Source organism: Anolis sagrei, chromosome 2, assembly GCF_037176765.1.
Source record: "Anolis sagrei isolate rAnoSag1 chromosome 2, rAnoSag1.mat, whole genome shotgun sequence".
In the NCBI taxonomy this organism is placed as follows: domain Eukaryota; kingdom Metazoa; phylum Chordata; class Lepidosauria; order Squamata; family Dactyloidae; genus Anolis; species Anolis sagrei.
In genome coordinates, this window is record NC_090022.1 from 252,540,648 (window position 1) to 252,561,156 (window position 20,509).

Below are 20,509 nucleotides of genomic sequence, written 5' to 3' on the forward strand. Positions count from 1 at the left end.
AAAATAATAAATGTAATAACAATAGTAACAGAGTAATATAATAAATAACCTAGACTCTCGTATAAGCCGAGGGGAGCTTTTTCAGCCTAAAAAAAGGACTCAAAACTAGGCTGATACTTGAGAATATACAGTAGTTAATATTGCAGATACTTTAAAACATAAATATTCATTGCTTGACCAAAACAAATCTGTAATTCTATTTAAATGAGAAACTGCATTGCTTAATTTATTGTATTGTTGCTCCATGTTTTGCCCTACGATTACCCAATATACTTGGAAGGCACTGAACAGACTGTGCTCTGGCTCCACAAGATGCAGAGTCAACCTTAAGAAATGGGGCCACGAAGTGGAGTCCATGACATGTGATTGTGGAGAAAAGAAAACCACAGACCACCTATTATAATGCAGTCTGAGCCCTTCCACGTGCACAATGAAGGACCTTCTTATAGCAACACCAGAGGCACTCCAAGTGGCCGGCTACTGGTCAAAGGACACTTAGTACAATGCCAATTTTTTAACTTTGCATTTTTAAATACATTACAACTGTACCCTCAGTTTGCTTCTGACACAATAAATAAATAAGCCAATATACCAGGAAAACTTTTATGAAAACATGGCAAGTCTAACTTTCGCATGGCAGAGGGGAGCAATCTTTGGAATTAAGTCATAGGTCTAATAGGAAAAAATACATTAAAGATCATAACATTCTTAGCAGTAATTCATTTTTGTTTTGTGCCTTTATGTCATGTTCAACCTATGGCAACCCCAAGTCACAGGGTTTTCTTGGCGAGATTTTTTCAGAAAGGATTTCGAGTCTGAGAGAGTGTGATTTGCCTAAGGTCACTCAGAGGGTTAAAGTGGCCAAGCAGGGACTCAAAGTGATGTACATGACTGATTAAATAATCCAGGAATGCAGTTTCTAATCCCATAACCTACAATGTGTGTATGTGCGTGCGCATGTGTGTTTGTAAATATTTTCCATAGTGATCGTCCAATGCTCAACCCACTACACAATGCTGGCTGTCATACATTTACAAAAATAAATAAGATTACAAAGAAAAAATGGGAATGCTGATGGGATTTGCAGCCACACAATATCTCAAAAGGAATATATTTTACTAATGGCAAAACAGATATTTCCTTAAGGCAGTGGTTCCCAACCTGTAGTCTGTAGACCACCAGTGGTCCGCAAGAAATAAAATATAATCAGCGGCCTCAACCTTACTTCACCATTGAAACGAAAGTGACTGGTCTTGTGAAACCCTCTTATAGTCCGAGGCTTATTAAATATGGTTTTCTGTGGGTGAGCAGATGACGACTGCTGGATGGCATATGTTCTGTATCAAAAACTAGAGCTGATGTGGTCTATCCAATGCAATTTTCTGAATCAGCACCCCAAATAACCAAATCCAATCTAAAGTTTACCAAAAACTGATTCATAACTCTTTTGATACTTACGTTGGAGAGTGGTCCCTGGTAAAGTGGTCCCTGGTTTAAAAAAAGGTTTTAAATAAAATTGATTTTCTCTAACAAGGTGCCGCCTATCACAAGTGTCAAAAGTGTATAAATTTTAAAATGTAATAGGTTTTAAAAAATGGCATGCACTTGAATAGGAATGCTGAACATTTCAATTTATTATTCTTACTTACTTGTCATTGAATGACTACTTTAACTTAAACAAAACATTTTTACATGTAAATTTTACAAAAAGAATGTTTCAGTAACATCAATAATGAAATTTTAAATTAATTATATCAGAACAAATAAATCCTTCCGTCACTGGTAAGCCCATCAGAAACAGAAGGCCTGGATATTCATGAAGTTCTTTCACATACTATGATGTCTGCATATTTATCAAAATCTTGTAACTAAAGCAAATGACCCCAATTGTATTACATAAAAGAAACATGAAATCAAAAGATGCCCTTCTGTTATTCATGTGCCTTGAATCAGACTTTTTAAGTAATGCAATACTCCACTTAAAAGTGAGAATAGATTTGAATATTTTCATATTTTTCATAACCAACTATTCAAATTTGTTATCATTTTTTTTAAAAAATTCCAGAGCCCTGCGTGTTTGGCCATGACTGCAAATTGCCTAGATCAAAGAAAACTGTCAATGTGGGACACATCAGCAATTACTGCTTCTTGTTTTCCATCTGTCAGAAAAAAGGGTTGCATCGCTTTCAGTTCTCACTCCCTTTCCCTTGTTTCAGCTGCCCGAAGTGTCTCATTTCATAACATCCATGTAAGTCAAGGAAATCCCTTATGGGCTGACAGTGTAAAATGTTCATCTTTAATATGGAAGCTCTAGTGGGAGATTGCTGAGCTATATGTACCAGGAATACATTTAGAACAAATCCCCTATATAATGTATCAGCTAACATTTTAGAACTCCAAAGAAGAGGTTATTGGATGCTAATTTTCATCAGCTTCTACCAGTTTGACCAAAGAAGGAGGGTGGTATGACTAGCAATTAATTCATATCTTTGGGGGGGGGGGGCTAAAGGGTCCACAGCCTTACTCAAAGACCCAGCCATAAATGCCCTAGTGAATCCTTACATACTCACACGGAAATTCCAGATTTTTCTAATAGTCCTAAAAGTCCTAAACTGTAATCTCTATAATCACTAAAAATGTGGATAAAGGTTTAAATAATCAAATTATATCACCAATCTTCACCTCACATATTTTCACCAACTTATACCATATCACATATTTTTCAAAAAAAAAAAACAGCTAAGGCAATTGCCAGAAGCAGCCTGTCTGCCCTGTCATTTGAGCACTAATAGACCACTAGTATTTCACTATTGATAGTCATACTCAAATGCCATGTGACTTTCATTTATTTTCCCCTTAAATTTAGAACAAGGTTGCCGTTTGCAAACGAGATGTCATTTTCTTCTTTCTCGTCATTTTGGTGTCCACATTTTCCTCAATGGCTTGCTGGAATCTTGCATATTTGTGAGATACATAACAGGTTCAATCAATTTTTTTGTATTCTATCCTGAAATTTTTTCAACACACATACAGTGTGACCCCTATGTCCACATGACTGGTACTCATGGTTTAATCTACCTGCATCTGACAAAATATGTCTTCTCCAGGAATGTTCTAGATCATCCAGAGAGACTCTATAGCAGTGGTTCTTAACTTGTGTGCCGTGGACCACCAGTGGGCTTTGAGGATGAAAATCTGGTTCATGAATCTCCTTCCTATTTATTTTATTTATTTTATTTATTTTAATTCTGCTCCTTTCACATCGCTTGCCACTCCTTCCTTGTCGCTGACCATGGCATATGTTCTGAATCAGAAACTAGAGCCGATGTGGTCTATCCAATGCAATATTCTGAATCAGCACCCCAAGCTGGATCTAAAGTTGACCAAAAACTGATTCGTAACCCTTTTGGTACTAATGTTGGAGAGTGGTCCCTGGTCAAAAAAGGTTGGGAACCACTACTCAAAAGTAATTTCTGGCAGAGGCCTTTCCAATGCAATTGGGTTCATTATTATCCCATTTTTATTTCCACAGTAAGTTCAATACCACCAACATATACAGTGTCATGCTTTACAGAACTGTTGAGAGAGATCATTTGGGGTCTCTTGTTAGTTCCTCCTGACTCTTAAGGAGTTTAACTGAAAAAAATTCAGGACCTCTTTATTTTTCTGTAGGATACCACTATCCTATCTGATGTGTTTGTTGCTGTGTGCCTTTCAGTTGTTTCTAACTTATAGCAATATATGGTACTTACCTTTAACATTTCAAATTGGGACTCATAGTAAGAACAAGAACTGAGTAGCAGCTGATAAGTGTCCCATATTTCTCCAATGTATTTCTTGAAAACACTAGGGACTTCCCTACATGAATTAAAAATAATTGTACTCACTTTGCTGCTACAATCCAGACACACAGCATTCTTGAAATTGAAGGGTGAGGTGGGGGGTGGCTCTCCAAAGTTTCTTAGATGAGTTAATGTGACCCCTATAGGCTCCTACAGTTGCACACACCAAATTAAAGGTTAGCTTTTGGAGAGCAGCTCCCAGAATTGGGAAGGCTTTTATTTTACAGCCATAGTCTACAAATGTAACCTTTCCAAACTTTGGTGCTACCTCTTCTCCTTGCCAGGCTGGTAAATGTCTATATTTGATTTATTATCAGTGTTGTTCTTTATGAATGTTTTACCTCGTGATAATATCTATTTTGCAGGCACCTTGACATGCTTTGTCTCTCTCAATTGGATTATGTAATTTAATCTGCAAACCGCAGATAGGTAGGAAAACCTTGACTTGGGACAAAGGCCTAGGTTCAATAACACTGTGGTCTCTTGCAGCCTTATAGCGCTATAACACCCAATCTTCACATTTTGATCTAATAGACATCACATATCATTGTGACACATTCATGACTTTACTAGTTTGCTGTGTGGCTCTCAGTACTTTTGTTTTTAATGAGGACACAAAACTATGAAAAAAATAATTTTGACATGAAACTTGAGATCTTAAACAAGAAGTAATCTTTTTTACAAGCTGACAGCAGCTGTTTTCTTTTGTTATCTTTATCCAGACCATCAAATCCTGGTATCAACTTATTGAACTTGCAGTTATTGAGGTGCAAGGTCACCCTTAAATCATTGTTATGTGAGGATATTCATACAGACCTTTGTGCTGAAAAGTACCCTGGAAAAAAGATGTCCCACTTATGTTTGTAAAGAAAAGGCAATCACTTGTGCTGAAAGTAAAATCTCTTTTGCTACACCACCCCCACAAATGAAGAGGCCACACATGTGACTGGGTTAACTAAGGGTAACTTTTATTATTGTTACCTAATTAGAAATCAATAATTCCACCCCCAATGCAATCCCTGAATATACACTGGGCATGACCATGAACTTGGCCGTGAGCTTGACCATGAACTTAGCAATTAAATTGTCAATGAACTTGGTGAGGGCAATTCCGTTTTCCAGAATTATTAATTTCATATTTCCAATTCCCATGCCATTCTATTTTGCCCCCCCCCCCTTTTATGGCCACTCCCGGACAAAAAGCGGGGGACAAAAGAAAGAGAGAACAAAAGCCCTGGAACCCACTTGGTGGGTCCCACAACAATAGGAGCCCCGAGCCATGGGGACCTTTTCCCTCCTGCCACCTTGGGAGAAACAAAGGGGAAGGAAGGAGGGAGAGGACAAACACTCAGAAACCCATGTGGCAGGTCCCGAAATACAGAGTCCCAAACCACATGGCGGGTTCTTACAGAGTCCTCCACCCAGGAACTGCGAGGAGGAGGACCCACTGCTGGAGGCCCATTGCAGTTGGGGGAAAGGGGGAGGAGGAGGACCACAGCATCTCTCAACCCCTCCCCAAACAGCATACTCAAAGACATCGAGTTCTCTTCCAGGCATCCTCTCTCCTCACTGTCCAAGCTAGAACTGAGGAGGGTGGTGCACCTGCCGTGGCTCCATCACCTCCCTGAAAGTAGTCCTTGAGGGACTACTTTAGGACACGCCTCTTCCACCGGGGTGAGAAAGGCCCTTCTGGAATAGCTGTAATGTTTGGGATTCTTTAGCTTAAGAAAGAGGGCAAGTAAAGGAAGACATGTCAGAGTTATATAACGTAATTCATGGTGTTAAGAATTAGGGCGGTTTTCTCTCTTTCATCCGATTTTAGAACCTGGAATAATTTACTGATGTTGAGTGAGGAAAATTCAGGACAGGTGAAAGAAAATACCTCTTCGCGATAGACAGTGAAACGATGAAATTTCCTACCAGAAGGTGTACTTGTGGCCACCAATTTGGAAAGCTTTCAAAGGTCCTACAGAAATTCATGGAGGATAAGGGTCTTCATAAATATTTGGCTATTGCCTGCAATACTGACTGTAACAGCTTTTGGGAAAAGGTGGGAACATGCCATTTATATTCTTGTCCTTCAGAGCTTCCTCTGGAAATCTGGTTGGTCACTGAGGAAACAGAATGTTAGAATAAAAAGACTTTTGGTCTGTTACAGCATGGCTCCTTATATCTTTAATAGCAACACATTTTAGAAATTTTGTTTGTTATTTCTCCTCCAAATCAACTTCATGTGCAACTGATTCAATGTCATGCTGATCACTACTTGTCAATATGGTAGTTCAGAAATTAGAAGTGTTATACAACTTTTCTACATAAAGATTCCTACATGAAGATAAAGGACCATCTGTCTCCCCAAGGGATAGTGAAAGGCATAGGTAGAGACATTTTGGTATGAATTTATTGCACAGCAGAAGATAAATGAAAGATGAGGAAGAGAAGTGGTATAGTGCAACAGCTGACAGATGTATACTGGAAAGTCTCCAGCTACAATGTTTAAAATATATTAAGTATGTGAGAAAGAGTGGGCAGTGGGAGGAGGAATATTAATTAAAAAACAGGGAGGAATGTTATCCTTTGATGATTACTGAGATACTGTATCTAAGGGAAGACTAAGATAACTGGTATTTATTAGTAGTAAACAACTAATGCTGATCATAAAATTATCCACAACGGGGAAAGAATGTCTTCTAATGGAGGGGTCTGACAGATGTGAAGTATATGAAATTCAAATTCTTTAAAAACTAGATAAACAATTTTGACACTACATATCAAGCATTAGAGGGCGTTTTTCAGAATGTCGTCCAGGCATGTTCTTTAGTAGAACATACAGCTTTGTTTTGAATTTGAACTAGGTAGAGTCATAATTAACCTTGTCTTAGATACAATGGAAAAAAGGACAATTCCAATGAAGTGCTGTTATGTAACTTTTTCTGTATGCATTCTGCTCTTGCATTTTATCAAATTTGATCTCTTCAAAATCCACCTATTTATATGATGATGAAAATAAAGATTAGCCTTCCTCATCAATGCATTGAAGGTTTAAGTCAGAACTTTAAGGAACCATTTCCAAAATAGGTTCAGCACCTTGGATAGCTTCTTTACATTGAAAACTGGATTGCCTAGTACCTTCTAGAGGTGTTGGCTCATAATGATGCAAGCTAGGAGTAGACAGAAATTGTAGCCCAACACACCTTGGAAGGTGCCAAGTTACAAACGGTATCAAGAACTTTGTTATTACCTGCGTCCAGATTAACTTAAGATTTTTTCCTAAGATTTTCTCCAAAATATGTCACAGCAATGAAAATGCACTGTTTTAATACGCAGCACTAGAACACTAAATACTGGGAAAGTGAGCGGTAAATAGCTGTCACTAATATAGGACAGCACAAAGGATTTTAGACAAATTCAGGCAAAGGGGTGTGTCAAGTGACGTTTCTATCGTAAATACCTCAATACATGCCTGTTACAATGCCTGTAAAATGCCTGTTACAATGAAAAGATGAGACAATGCTGCTAGCTTCACAAATGGAAAATGATGTATACCCAACCTGTTATGTCTCCTTATGGATGAGTGAAGAATCTGCAAAAAAAAAAAAAAAAAGCCCATGAGGCTTCACTGAAATTATGTGGTTTGCAAAATACACCTCCCATTCCCTAGAAAAACATATTTTTATCAAAAGGAATGTTTGGGTAACATAGCAAGATGGTCATCTGTATGTAACTAATTGCATTGAATTTTGTAAGCCTTGTATCAGAGAATTAACACAACTGAGGGCAGGATGCCATTTTTCTGGCCTCGCTTCAAAAGAAATGTGCAATTCAAAAATAAAGCATGGTTTGTTTTAATATTAAAAATGGATGCTGGAGACTATTTTCAAACAAAGCAGTACAGATGCTTTGAGAATTAATTATGTTAAGGTTATTATAAACTAAGTGTTGGTGTCCAAACACATGTTTCTAATATACAGATTAATTAAATCCCAATGATGTGTAATCTCACATAAAATTACTCTAGTGATCAGGGAACTAACCTCATTCCTTTTCTTTTTAAATAATTTTTTTGCCTGATTAAACTGCCTAATAAAATTACAGCAGCTATGGTTTTAATCAAGAGTAGTTAAAACCCATCATTTTCATATAAATATATATCACAGGGTAGTTTAAAAATAAGAGAAAAACACATAATCTAATTAAAATACAATACAGAGGAAACAGTGGGCGGATGGCTATTTACATCAGAGAGTGCAGAACAAATTAGCCTCATAAATTATTTACAGAAAACCAGCAGAATGTAAGGATTTTAACTAGTGTTGGTGGCTGTGGCTGGTTCTCTTTCCCTACTAACCAATAGAACAATCACATCAGAACATCCTAATCAATTAAAGTCCTACAAGGTGTGAGCAAAGCAAGGGCTATTCTTTAAAAGAGCATATGACCTACCAAGATGTCATTTGTGTCGTTGGTAGTCATTCTTCTGGTCAGTCTCCTACACCTATTGTCGTTAGACTTGGAAGGGGGGAGGGGTGAATTTTATTAGATTTTCCATAATACAACGAAAGAGTGAGAACAATAGCAATATAGAAAGAGAGAAAAAGATAGAAGTATATAAGGAAAAAAAGTGAAAAATGAAAAAAGAAAAAAAAGGTACAAAAAGAAAAAGATGAAAAAGAGAATTGACTTCCATTCCATCTTCTTGGTTAATGTCTTTTTATTATTAAAAAAATATTTCCTAAAAAAGTAAATGTCTATCATGTCTTTATGAAGGCACAAGCTTTCATTTCTTGTATATCTATAAAATGCCCTGCCCGACACACCAAGCAGGGACGTTGCGGCTGGCGCCCCTCCAGCCACCATCTTCTCCTGGGGCTTCTCCTTCCCAGGAGCCCCTTGTGCCTTGTGTGTTTTGGCACCCATGGGGCACACAGCAAATTAGGGCCAGACTCCGCCCTCCGCCACCATTGGCAACGCTAGCTCCTGCTGCAATCTGCTGCAGCAGATCCGGGAAAGGAGTGCCAGACCTCAGACCTTTGAGCTGGCACATACACGTGTGTGTATATAAATATACAAACACATACATATCACATCCACTTTTCATATACATATATATATATATATATATATATATATATATATCCAAAACCTAATTGGACTAGGAGTTTGTTTGGGGTGGTCCATGCTGCATCCCCAGAACAAGGCTAGCACCTAGCATTTCATCCGGCTAATTTGAGCAAGATTGCTTGCAGGTGACACAGCAGGAATCATTGCAGCAAAACACTGAGAAATAGATAAATAAATGAGTTCAGGTTTACTTGGATACAACTGGGAGCATAGGTTGCAAGGTATACATCCAAGACCACTGGGATATGCCCAGGTGGCCAGATAGCTGGTCTTCCGCTTCATGATCTCTCTTTCCTGGAGTTCTTTTCCATCCTGGCAGCAGTTCACATATGAATTGATCTCTTTAGAGATCAGAAGATGAGCTTTTGGTGTGACTATCAGGTGGTAGTTAGGGTGTGAAATTAGACTGGGTATGAGGTCAGTGAGACAGTTTGTGTTAACTTGCTTGGCTGCTAACATCACATTCTCAGCACAGTATATTCCAGGTCTGAACAACAAGGTAGCAGATGTGTTATCCTGTTTCCAGGAGATAAGGTCCCAGTCCCTTGCCCTGAGTGCCCATCTTCTTTCTGCTAGTATCCTGCAGATTCGTGGAATCTGGGAGAAGTGCTGCTTAACAAGCACTTACTCAGGCAACCATGAGGGCATATTGGTTGGCCATTACGAGATTACCAAGTTCAGGCCAGAGGCAGCTAAGGCAGCAACTGGCTGTTGGTAAAGGGTGAGGTTTTGCATTTCTGGGTACACCAAAGGAGACCCAACATATCCACCACACCATGAGGTCCTGCCTGGAAGGGATTTCATCTTAAGCCAGGCTGCTGGTTTTGGGAACTTGTGCCAGGCCTTCTGGATGAAGAAGCTATTGAAGGGTTCAGCAAGCAGTTATCAAAGCAATAAGATGAGCAGCAGCCCCTCCCATACTCTAAATTCAGTGGCTACTCAATGCTTAAAAGGTTTGTACATCTCACTACGAGGCTAATTGGTTCTCTGTGGCATTCACTACAGTATTTTTGGGGCGCTAAAATCAGGGAAGATAGTAGCTGATTCCAAGACAGTTGGGGAGAACCTTGCAAATAAGGGGTGTAGTGTTGTGGGATAACAGCAGTCTCCATTTTCAGAAATCCAACAGATCAGGCCAAAAAAGGGGACTACATTTATCGTTCATGGGACACAAGAAGGGCAACTCTGTCCGGCCTGGGCTTGTTTCTTCCATGCGCGAGTCCCCCTCCCCCAATGCAGATATCAATGTATGGCCATCTACCGCCAGTCCCTTATGGAGCTTGGCCTGCCATATGTGGACTCAGGTGGACATTCTTTTAGGATAGGGGTGGTCACCACTGCTGCCTAGATAGGGGTCCCGGTGAATATAAAGCAGATGGGGCAGTGGGTAATCCTCTGCGTACACCTCATACATTCTGCCAAGGCTCTTGCTACAAGAATTTGAAACTACTGGGTATTCTCTTTATTTACCTTTACAGAGCTAATGCGCATGGGGAACGGGAAGCTATCAGCGGAGCAAGACTCGAGGTGGCAGTCTGGGAGCCAGGCTGCCTTCTCGAATCGATTCCTGAACAGTGAAGTTCCCATTCAATTTTTCTCTGTTGGGATTTATTGGGCTACAACTGTCAAGGTCGGTGGCAGGGGTCCCCCCTACCTTTGTGGCATTTGGCATGGGACCTGGGTCCAGTTTGGATACCCCCCCCCCCCCTTATTGGAAGGGAGAGCATCCAGGTGGCTTATTAGGGGTATGGCAATACCAGTGTACTGGGATAGAACTGGTTGGAAAACTGCCTGCAACCCCTACCATTTGGTTGATTCAGTCAGCAATGGGCTGTCTGATTCCTGATCCAGATTACATGCATGGCTGCCCACTCTGTTTGTATTGTAATCAATAAACAAGTTGTAGCCTTTGGTTATCCCACACCGCATATTCGTCTATTTGTGCAGGGAGAGCAAGGTGGAGGGTGGTCTCCCATGCCCACACAAAGGCTTCAAAAAAGGGGGTGAAGCATACATCCTTCTATTTCAGAACTGAAACGGAAAATGAACAGCAAAACTTGCACTCTCTTGCAATCATTTATTAATTAGCAAACACCTTTATGTATATGATATATAAGAATACAGAACATCCCCTGAATGTATCATATTCACTTGTAAAAAATTTAAAAGATGGGCAAATGGTAAACTTTTTGGATGTTGCTCCTGATCCTGAGTCTATCACTCTAAACAGCTTTATTAAACAAATACAAATTAAAGTCCAAAGTATTGCTTTCAGTAGGGTTAGGAAACCAGAGAGAACAATTGTATTTTTTGGGTAGCTGAGACCATTTAAGAAGAACTATAGCTGGTTTGGGGAATGCTATGAATAAAAAGCCTGATACAGGAATGGTTTCCAAGCAACTGAACATGTCAAGGAAAGTAACACAGTTTCTGTAAAACAATAATGAAACAAGTTCAAAGTCTGTTCCATTACCTGCACTGTCTTTTTTCTTTCTTTTACGTACACCCACATATCTATATGGTATTTTTCTGTGTTTTCAGTCAGCACTAAAAGACAAGATCTGAAGTAGTTGTTAAGTGTATCTTTGCTCAGATATATTGTGTGTATAGTTGTAAACAAAGTGGCTTGATAATGCAGTCTGTGAAAATCCTACCGTAAATCATTTTTTCCCATTTGAGGCCTTCCTCAATTTGCACCTTCCACAAGATGTGCCAGACTATAACTCCCATCATTTCAGCCAAGTAGGAATGATAGTAGTTATAATCCAGCACATCTGGAGTGTCAGACTGAGAAAAGGTAGTGTGTTGTGTGTGGATGAGTGTGAAAGCAACATGCAATTAAGCTTTTTTTTTTTGCTTTTTTTTGTCATGAGAAGAAGGAAGGATGGCAACGAGGGTCATGTTGCTGTTAATTCAATTCTCTTCCAAGCCAGGATAGCAATACCTTGTAATAGAGAGCAATTTCTAATCTTGCCAGGGCAGCCTTTCAGTGGCCTTCATACTCTTGCTCCGATGAAGGTGTTTCCCTTTCTGTTGAATATTTCCACCCTCAGAACTGTCTAGTTTTTGTCTGCATGGTGGGTTTACAGATTCTACAACCGAAGATTGTTTTTGCAAGAGGCTACGTCTGTTTGGAACATATTTTGAAGCTGGATTCACTTCAGGTGTTCTTCTGGAAAGTACATTCAAGCCCATCGCTTCTGTCCCTTCCATCTTACTCTCTTCACGTCTTGGAAAATGCTGGCTGGCTCCTGCTTTCTTCACCTTTTGTTCTCTTAAATCTTGAAGAGTTTCTAAGGCCTGGTCCAGTTCTGTCTGTAGGATTTCCATTTCACTGGCTGCTTTATCCCGTTGCTCCCCACAGACTTTGAGTGAACGTTCCAAGGACAGGAAGAACTCTTTTCCAAACTTTGACAAAGCCTCGTCACCTTAAGAATAAATTAAAAGAAAGCAGGGGGCTCAGCTGCACAACTCATGACATAAATCAACATGCTCTTGGGATATATGAAACAAATCAGTACTGCTTTAAAGAGGTGCTAAGGATCATCTAGCCCTTTCCAGTTTTTTTATGCACCTAGAAATAGTGAAATTGATATCACAGTGTTGGAAAACCATGTGTTCAGTTTTTTGGAAAATGAGCACAAGGATATTACTTTCAAATAAATCCAGAAAGGCATCCTACAACTCATCAAAGAGACGTATTAGAATTTCTTGAAGTGTTTGCAGAACATGTAAAATTTTCATTTGAAATTTGCCTGTCACTGGATAACCACTGCAACTGCAACCATTACAACCTTTGGCATGCAATGTCTTTGGATCTGGCAATTAGGCTTATTCCTCCATCCTACTGCTAAATCCATCCTATTTGTGCAAAAGGGAACTTCCTTTCCTAAGTTGCCAAGCCAAAGGGGGTTGATAGGTACAGAACAGTTAATTTTCCATTGCACTTTTACTTTCCCCTGTTCTCGGCGTATAGAAATTCACATTGTGGAGGAAATCCCATTTGTGTGACTGGAACCTTTTTCTTCTAAGTCTTTTTGATTTTAGTTTTGGGTAGATTTTTACAAGGGAGAGAGAAAGTAGAAAGAAATAAGCAGAAAAAGGAAGGGCACAAAGTCAATGAGCGACTTACTGTCACTCCTGGTCCAAGTCGCCTTGGTTTCAGCTTTGCCCACAGCTGATAGTTATCCTCAACAGTAAAACTTCCTTGTTGGAGAAGAACTCCCTTGTTTGGCTCCTCAATCCTATCATGTATTCATAGCTACCTAAATGAAGTGATATATTTGATACACTCTGAACTGCAATACACAGCTCTTTTCTTGTCTTCCCACTGCCTGGTTTCTTGATTCCCAGCAATCTTTCCCCATCTGGTTGATTTCATCATTTGAAGTAGGTGGGTCATATAGTTATGATGCCCTCAAACATATCCGAAATCAGTAGCTCTCAACCTATGGTCCTCCTGAGATTTTGGACTGCAAATTTACAGATTAGCTGATCTTAAGTCAAGCTAATACCATGTTAAGGTACCTAGTACCTTAACCACCCTATAGCAGAAAATAAACTTCAAACCTATATATATCTACCCTTGCTACTACTTAATTTATATATATTAGAGGAAATAAGCCGCATTATATAAGGTATACATTTATAAGTAAACATGGAGAGAAGAAGGAGCAGCTCATTCTCTAGAGCAGGGCTTCTTATTCCACTCGCAACCCCAGGTATATGGGTATATAAAATAGGTACAAAATAAAACATTTACTGATAATAAATCAGCATTTGCAAGGTTTGCCAAACAGGCTGATTTTCCATTTTGTGAAGTACAAATGAAGTATTTTCTGAAGTAAACATTGTATGCTGTTGCTAACAAATTCATGTAAATGTCTATGTGGCATTCAGAAATCTTTAACTGTTGCCAATTTTGTGACCCCAACATTGAGCTAAAAAGACCCCATTTGGGGTCAGGACTCACAGTTTTAAGAAGCAGTTTTCCAAATTGTGTGTCGTGACACACTACTGTGTTGACTGCAATGTGTTGTTTGAACATGAGAAGCTTTTGAGAAATAAATCATATTTTAAAATATATATAAGTGTTCATTAAATATGTTGTGTCCCCATACATTTCATTATTACAAGATATATATATGTCCATATCTCTTCTAGGGGGTTAGTTTAATCTCTGGTCTGCTAGTAAAACTGAATTACTATGTTGAGAAATGAAATGATGCATGTCTACAAAGGTGTGTCACCAACATGAAATGCCTGGAAATTCCTGCTTTAGAGTAAGAGCTATCTCCATGAACTTTACATTATTTTTGTTGTAGTTGTCGAATTTGATTTAATACCAGTTTGGGTGAGTATATATTCGACTTTGCCACAGTAACACTGAAAGCTTTCTACATGTTATTTAGCAGCATATAGACAATTAGAATACTAAGACTGAAGAGGAATCTTGGGTGATTTTTTATTTACTTGGGTTTTATTCTGTTTTCATTAATAAATTTGATATATTCAGTCCTTGAGAAAACGGAGAAGGACATTTTCCAATTTGCAAAAATTAATATCTAATACCAAGAGCTAGCTAAGATGTGAAATGAACATATATAAAATGTATTGCAGCATCTGATGAATGCCTCTCCATTTACTAGATATCAAAAAGAGTACCAGATTTTTAATTAATTGTACTTACAATCCATTCTTGCTTTCAGTTTGCTTTTTATATTGGCAAGTTATCAATTCAGCTATTATTTAGGAGTATATCTTATTGTAACAGCACAAATATAAAATCTTTATTCTTCATATATGATAATACTGTATTGTCGAAGGCTTTCATGGCTGGAATCACTAGGTTCTTGTGGGTTTTTTCGGGCTATAGGGCTATGTTCTAGAGGCATATGCCTCTAGAACATGGCCCTATAGCCCGAAAAAACCCACAAGAACCTATGATAATACTGTTCCTTATCTAGCAGCGTTCTACACTAGTACCTATAAAAATGTAACTTTAATAAAGTTTTAATGACGAATTTTAAACTACCATTCTATATCCAATTTTGTTTTGTTTATTTTAATATGTGTCTTATGGAAATAAGTTTTAATATGTGTATTTGAAAGAATGTTTTAGGTGAATATGAGTTTTAGCAATGTTGGAACTCGCCTCAAGCTGTGAGGAGAGGAGGATAAGAAATAAAAATTATTATTATTATTATTATTAATAATAATATTAATACTACTATTGTGAAAACACAGCCGTTTTTAAAAAAGGAATTAATAAGAAGTCAGGATAAAAGATCAGAATAGACCAGCTTTGGCTAGGCAGATCTGGGTTCAAATCCCAAGGTTCACTGAGTAATCCTGTGCAGCTGAAACCTAACCTACCTCACAAAATTGCTGGATGATACGCAAATAGGAAAACACACCACATACAATATTTGGGAAACATCAAAACATATTAAATTTCCAGTGGTTTCCCTTCTTGATGGTTCTGAATGCTTGCTGGCAATGAAAAGCAGTTAACTTTTCATTTGGTAGAGAAAAGTACAAGAAGTCAAAGGGAGTGGGTAGGAGTTGAATGAAGTATCCTGAAAAAGGTCATGAAAATTTGACTCAAGTCCTGCATTTCACATAGCAACACATGATATTAATATATTTCCATTGATCTGAATACATTCTGGAGCTCTTAGTCAACTGAGTAAAAACAACAAGAAATTAACAAATGTTGAATCAATTGCAATGGCTGAATAGTGTTGTCATTCTACATTTATTCAGCAGTGAATACATTCAAAGTGAATACAATCTGCCTTGAAACATTTTGGATAGTTTAAACAACATGATTAACACCATTTCCATATGGTAACTACACAATATGGGCAAATACCCAAGCAGAGAATATCAGGCAGTCCCAATCTCATGCTTTACAGATGCAGTCCCAGGCATCTGATGAACAAGACCTCTGCCAGACACTCTGGAGAGCTGCTCCTAGTTGGCATAAACAATACCAGGGTGGATTAACAAATATTATGTCAGCTTCCTATGTAAACAGATTTTAGGTGGGCCATGGTACAGCATATGTTTTGAATGAAACTGATCCATGTACAGCATCTACAGAGAAATCTATAGTAGGGTGGGGAAGTCTGCTGTCTGAAATAATGGAAAGCAAATAGTAGTCCATGTAGAACATGGGTGAGCAATTGTGGTGGGCCCGGGGTCTGATTCCCTGCCCCAGGACTTTCCAATTCTTCTCCATTAACCCCAAACCAAAGTCAGAACTCCACACTCAATTTTGAACGAGTATTTTTTTATTTTAATCAGTAGGGGGGAAGCCTACAGTTTATTTGTAAAGGGGAACTGTTGCCCTGGAAGATCCCAGTACAGGCAATTCATTCTCCCTCCCACCACCACCCAGAAAAGGTTAGTTCAGGGAGTTTGGACAGGCAAAAAGCTACAAAAATAGACTTGGAGCCCCACCTCCTTGTAACTATTCCTTGGGGTACATTACACTAAGCTTGATGATGATACAAAAGGCCTCTGCTGCTTTTAGCCTTTGACAGTCCTGTACGAGCTAATCACCGAAGCTTGCACTGTATAGCCATCTCTGCTGCTTTGTCTCCTTCTGCCCCTTGGGTTCCCATTACTGCCTGGAATGTGACACATCCTTACCTTCACGATGCTGGTTCCCTGGAGGTGTTAAAGTTTCCACTGCATATTTGATCTGCTCTGCATTGTTTCTAAAAACAGTGAGAAAGTCTCTCAAAGCAGTCTCTGAAGCTTCCGTTTTTAATTTTGTGTAAAAAGAAAGAGCATCTTTAAGAAGAAAGAATAATAAATTATTTCCTAGTGACTTGTATCAAAAAATAGAAATCGGCAAGACAGGAAACATTTCAGATTTGGAATTGTTTTCAAATATTTTGTGCAGTAATTTGCATTTTGAGCCCCTGGTGGCACAGCAGGTTAAACCGCTGAGCCGCTGCACTTGCTGACTGTAAGGTCGGCTGTTCGAATCTGGAAAGCAGAGTGAGCTGCCACTGTTAGCCCCAGTTTCTGCCAACCTAGCAGTTCAAAAACACCTTTGGGACTAGGCTTTTAATATCTTTTAAAATATTTATTTATTTATTTCTCTTTACTTCATGTTCTGCTATTATTATTTTTAGCTCTACTTCATTTCCTACTTTTCTATCTTCTTCACAATATTCTCCCACTTTCCATATAATCATATATTCTACCAATAAAAATCAATTAAAAAAGAAAAAGAAAACATGTAAATGTGAAAAGATCACTAGGTACCGCCTTAGCGGAAAAGTAACAGCTCTCCATACAATCATACTCGACACGTGACCTTGGAGGCATCTATGGACAACACCAGCTCTTCAGCTTAGAAATGGAGAAGAGCATCACTCCCAGAGTCAGACACAATGAGACTTAATGTCAAGTGGAAACCTTTACCTTTACTTTTAATTTGTATTTACTGCTACCTATATTTAGAAGCCTTGAAGGAGTGGTGACGGCCGACAGGGAGCTCTGGCATGGGCTGGTCCATGAGGTCACGAAGAGTCGGAAGCGACTGAATGAATGAACAACATATTTAGAAGATTTATGTTTTAAATACTGTTATGTCTATACACATACTTGCCTTGTAGCGGTGAACAGAGAACCATGGCAACATTATCTTGAAATGTGTGGTATGCTTGCTTTATCCCATCAAAGAGAGCTTCACTGTACTTAACTTGAAGTTTATACACATTTCTGTAGAAATTAAGTTCACCTTGTAAAGCAAGAATCTGGAGGTGGGGCAAAAGCAGATCAGTACAATAATCATTTCCATCAGCAGTAGCCAGCTATACATACTTACTTAACTCAAGTGGCATGCTAAATTTTGGGTTCTAATCATGTTCTTTCTTAAGCAGCACACTACAAATGGAAACTATTTTCTGAAGTTGGTTTGCAAACTAGAATTTGCACAAACTGTGATTGACTTGACATCCAAAACAATAAACCATGTCATCAGCCATTGTACTGCCTTCTGAGTCAGGTCTGCTATAAAAATTAGAGCCCTATCAGAAAATAATAGTCAAACACTCCTCAAGCTGATTTCAGCTGCACACCTGCAGAGAGTGGTCAAAGTTTAGGAACAGTACAATTCGAACAGGAAATCACTCTCTGGCCTGAAGGTTTTTGCAAGTTAATAATTTGCACAGAATACAGCAGCTATGTCTCTCCCAGTGAATGCAACAGTTGCAAATCTCCTTCAGAAGTATGTAAACCGTTGGGGGAATTTTGGGATTTTACAGAAAACAAATGCAAAGTGAAGAAGGTTACATGGAAGTTGTGGAAAGACCTTTAGATAAGTCATAGGAAATCCTTAGCTACTGGTCTATATTACCAGTTTCTTAACATACTTTCACAAACCTCCAACACAAGATAGCAAACAATACATTGTTTTTTTTCCCAGTGGTGTTGCCAACACAGCAGTGGCTGTTTGACATGTTCTGGTAAAGAAATATTCCACAATAAGCAATGGACGGTGATTGCTGAGATAGCACATGGTAAGAAGGTGTGTGTCTGTGTACAGAAGATACTCCATATTGATATAATAGACTCTGACCTTCTGTTCCACTTCATATATCATGTAACACATCTACACTCCATATTGCATCTACCAGAAAGGTGTAGAAGAAGATACAACAGAAAAAAGAATGATAATGTGGTATGGGATGACGTAATTGTATATGCTAGAATGCAGTGGCAAGAGTATAAATGGAAATAATGGAAAATGGAAAATGCCAGGTTATTCCAATATGTACATGGTGATGAACACAGTCAAGAGCAGCTGAGAAGTCTCCAAACAAGAAAGGTTTTGGATCCCCTGAGTAATAGTGTAGCATACATGGGACAGGTTGAGCATCCCTTATCCAGAATTCTGAAATCCAAAATACTCTAAAATATCGTACAAAATTACTTCTAGTCAATGTGTATAAGATGTACTTAAGGAATAAATGAATTTCATATTTAGATTTGTGTCACATCTCCAAGATACAGTGGACCCTTGGTATCTAATGGTATTTGGTTCCAAAACACCTCCCCTTCTCCCCTCGCCCCCCATAGATACCAAAAGCTGTGAATGCTCAATTTCCATTGTATACAATGGTGTAGTAAAATGGTGTCCCTTGTGTAAAAAGCCAAAACCAAGGTTTGCTCTTGGGATTTTTTTAATATCTGTGGATGCAGAATCCATGAATATAGAGGGCAAACTGAATCTCATTATGTTTTTATATGTAAATACAGGTATTAAGTTTTGGGCCACATCTCCCAGAAACCCCTGGTTAGCATGGTCAATAGAGAAAAAAACATATATTTTCCATGCTATGTTCATAAACTAGCAGAACCTACCACCAAACACTACCACAAAGAGATAGCAGATAAGTCTTCTCATTATGCAGAACTTTCTGCAAACAAAGCCAAGAAAACCCCCAGAAAAAAAGTTAAATTTAGAAGGACCTATGAATAATTGTGTAGTCACTGCACAACATTAAACACAACATTTCAGTGAAGCTTTTTAAATGGCAACCTTTACAGATTGTTTCCCAGGTTTGCAAAAGAGGCTTATGTGGCAAAAAGCATTTCTATTCTAAGAAATAATCTTTGCAAAAGTTCCCCTATTCCAGGCTCCAGTTTGCACAGCTGAACGGAAAGAGAGCCAAAAGCTACAACAAAAATAAATTTACACGATTAAAAATACAACTTATTGCCTGACATTCTTTATACATTAATCTTCAGTCATTCTTGTTCAGATAATGGCCTTCATGCTGCACCCAACAGCAAGATTAACAAAGTCCATGATCCTGGATTAAGAGCAAGCAGAACTCAATATCAATGTACCAGGGAAATATTAATGCTTTAATTTTGCTACCTATACAATGTTGCAATGACTTCAAATAGCAGCAGATAAATGAAGAAAAACGAAGGCACATTCTTTGCTGAAACTCATTAAATGTTCACTTCCTTGCCCCCTGAGGGAATCCAATAGCCCACGGAAAAACAAATATTATGAAACAGGCCTTAGACAATTTTGACTTCAAGACATTTGACCATCTGTAGCACATAGTATTGAGTGAGCTGCCAGATTATTTTAGTGACCTAATGTACTTTCCCAAGCACAAGATCAAATTGTTCCAAGATGATTGAAAACGAACAATATGCAGCAGATTGGTTGTTCTACTAGAAACCCCAAAAGAATTGGTTAAATCCAAAAAATACTGTCCCACAAGAAATCGTCTGCTTGAAAGTCTGTTCTGCACTCAGCAAAGACTTTAAGCCAATATGTTTGTAACCCAGGCAACCCCTTTTAGAAGGAGAGTTGCTAGAGAAGAAATGTTGGAATTGTGTTGGTGTATGCGATGTATGTAATGATCCAGTTCTCAGTAGAAAACTAGGAAGTAACAGCAGCAAGAGAAGAGTGCCAGTTCTGTGCCGCCTGGCTATTGGGAGGGTATCTTCAGCCCAAAGATACTCTGGGAGGATGGATTCAAATCCAACAACTCTGATTTATTCAA

General features: G+C 38.6%; 1 protein-coding gene across 4 annotated transcripts in view; it reads right to left on the minus strand.

The window, feature by feature from the left end:
• Positions 1 to 5,044: 5,044 nt before the first annotated feature.
• Positions 5,045 to 20,509, minus strand: part of LOC132767170 (uncharacterized) — a 75,811-nt gene continuing 60,346 nt past the window's right edge. For 2 of the 4 annotated variants that reach the window (XM_060761825.2, XM_067464531.1), the window contains 3 exons: positions 17,590 to 17,737; positions 16,620 to 16,763; positions 11,027 to 12,391 (listed from right to left, as the gene is read on the minus strand). In XM_060761825.2, coding sequence (XP_060617808.2) covers positions 11,928 to 12,391; positions 16,620 to 16,763; positions 17,590 to 17,737 — 756 coding nt within the window. In that variant the 3' untranslated portion in view covers positions 11,027 to 11,927. Of the gene's footprint in view, positions 5,954 to 7,197; positions 7,426 to 11,026; positions 12,392 to 16,619; positions 16,764 to 17,589; positions 17,738 to 20,509 lie in introns of those variants that run through there. The other 2 variants (XM_060761827.2, XM_067464532.1) reach the window with 2 other exon arrangements.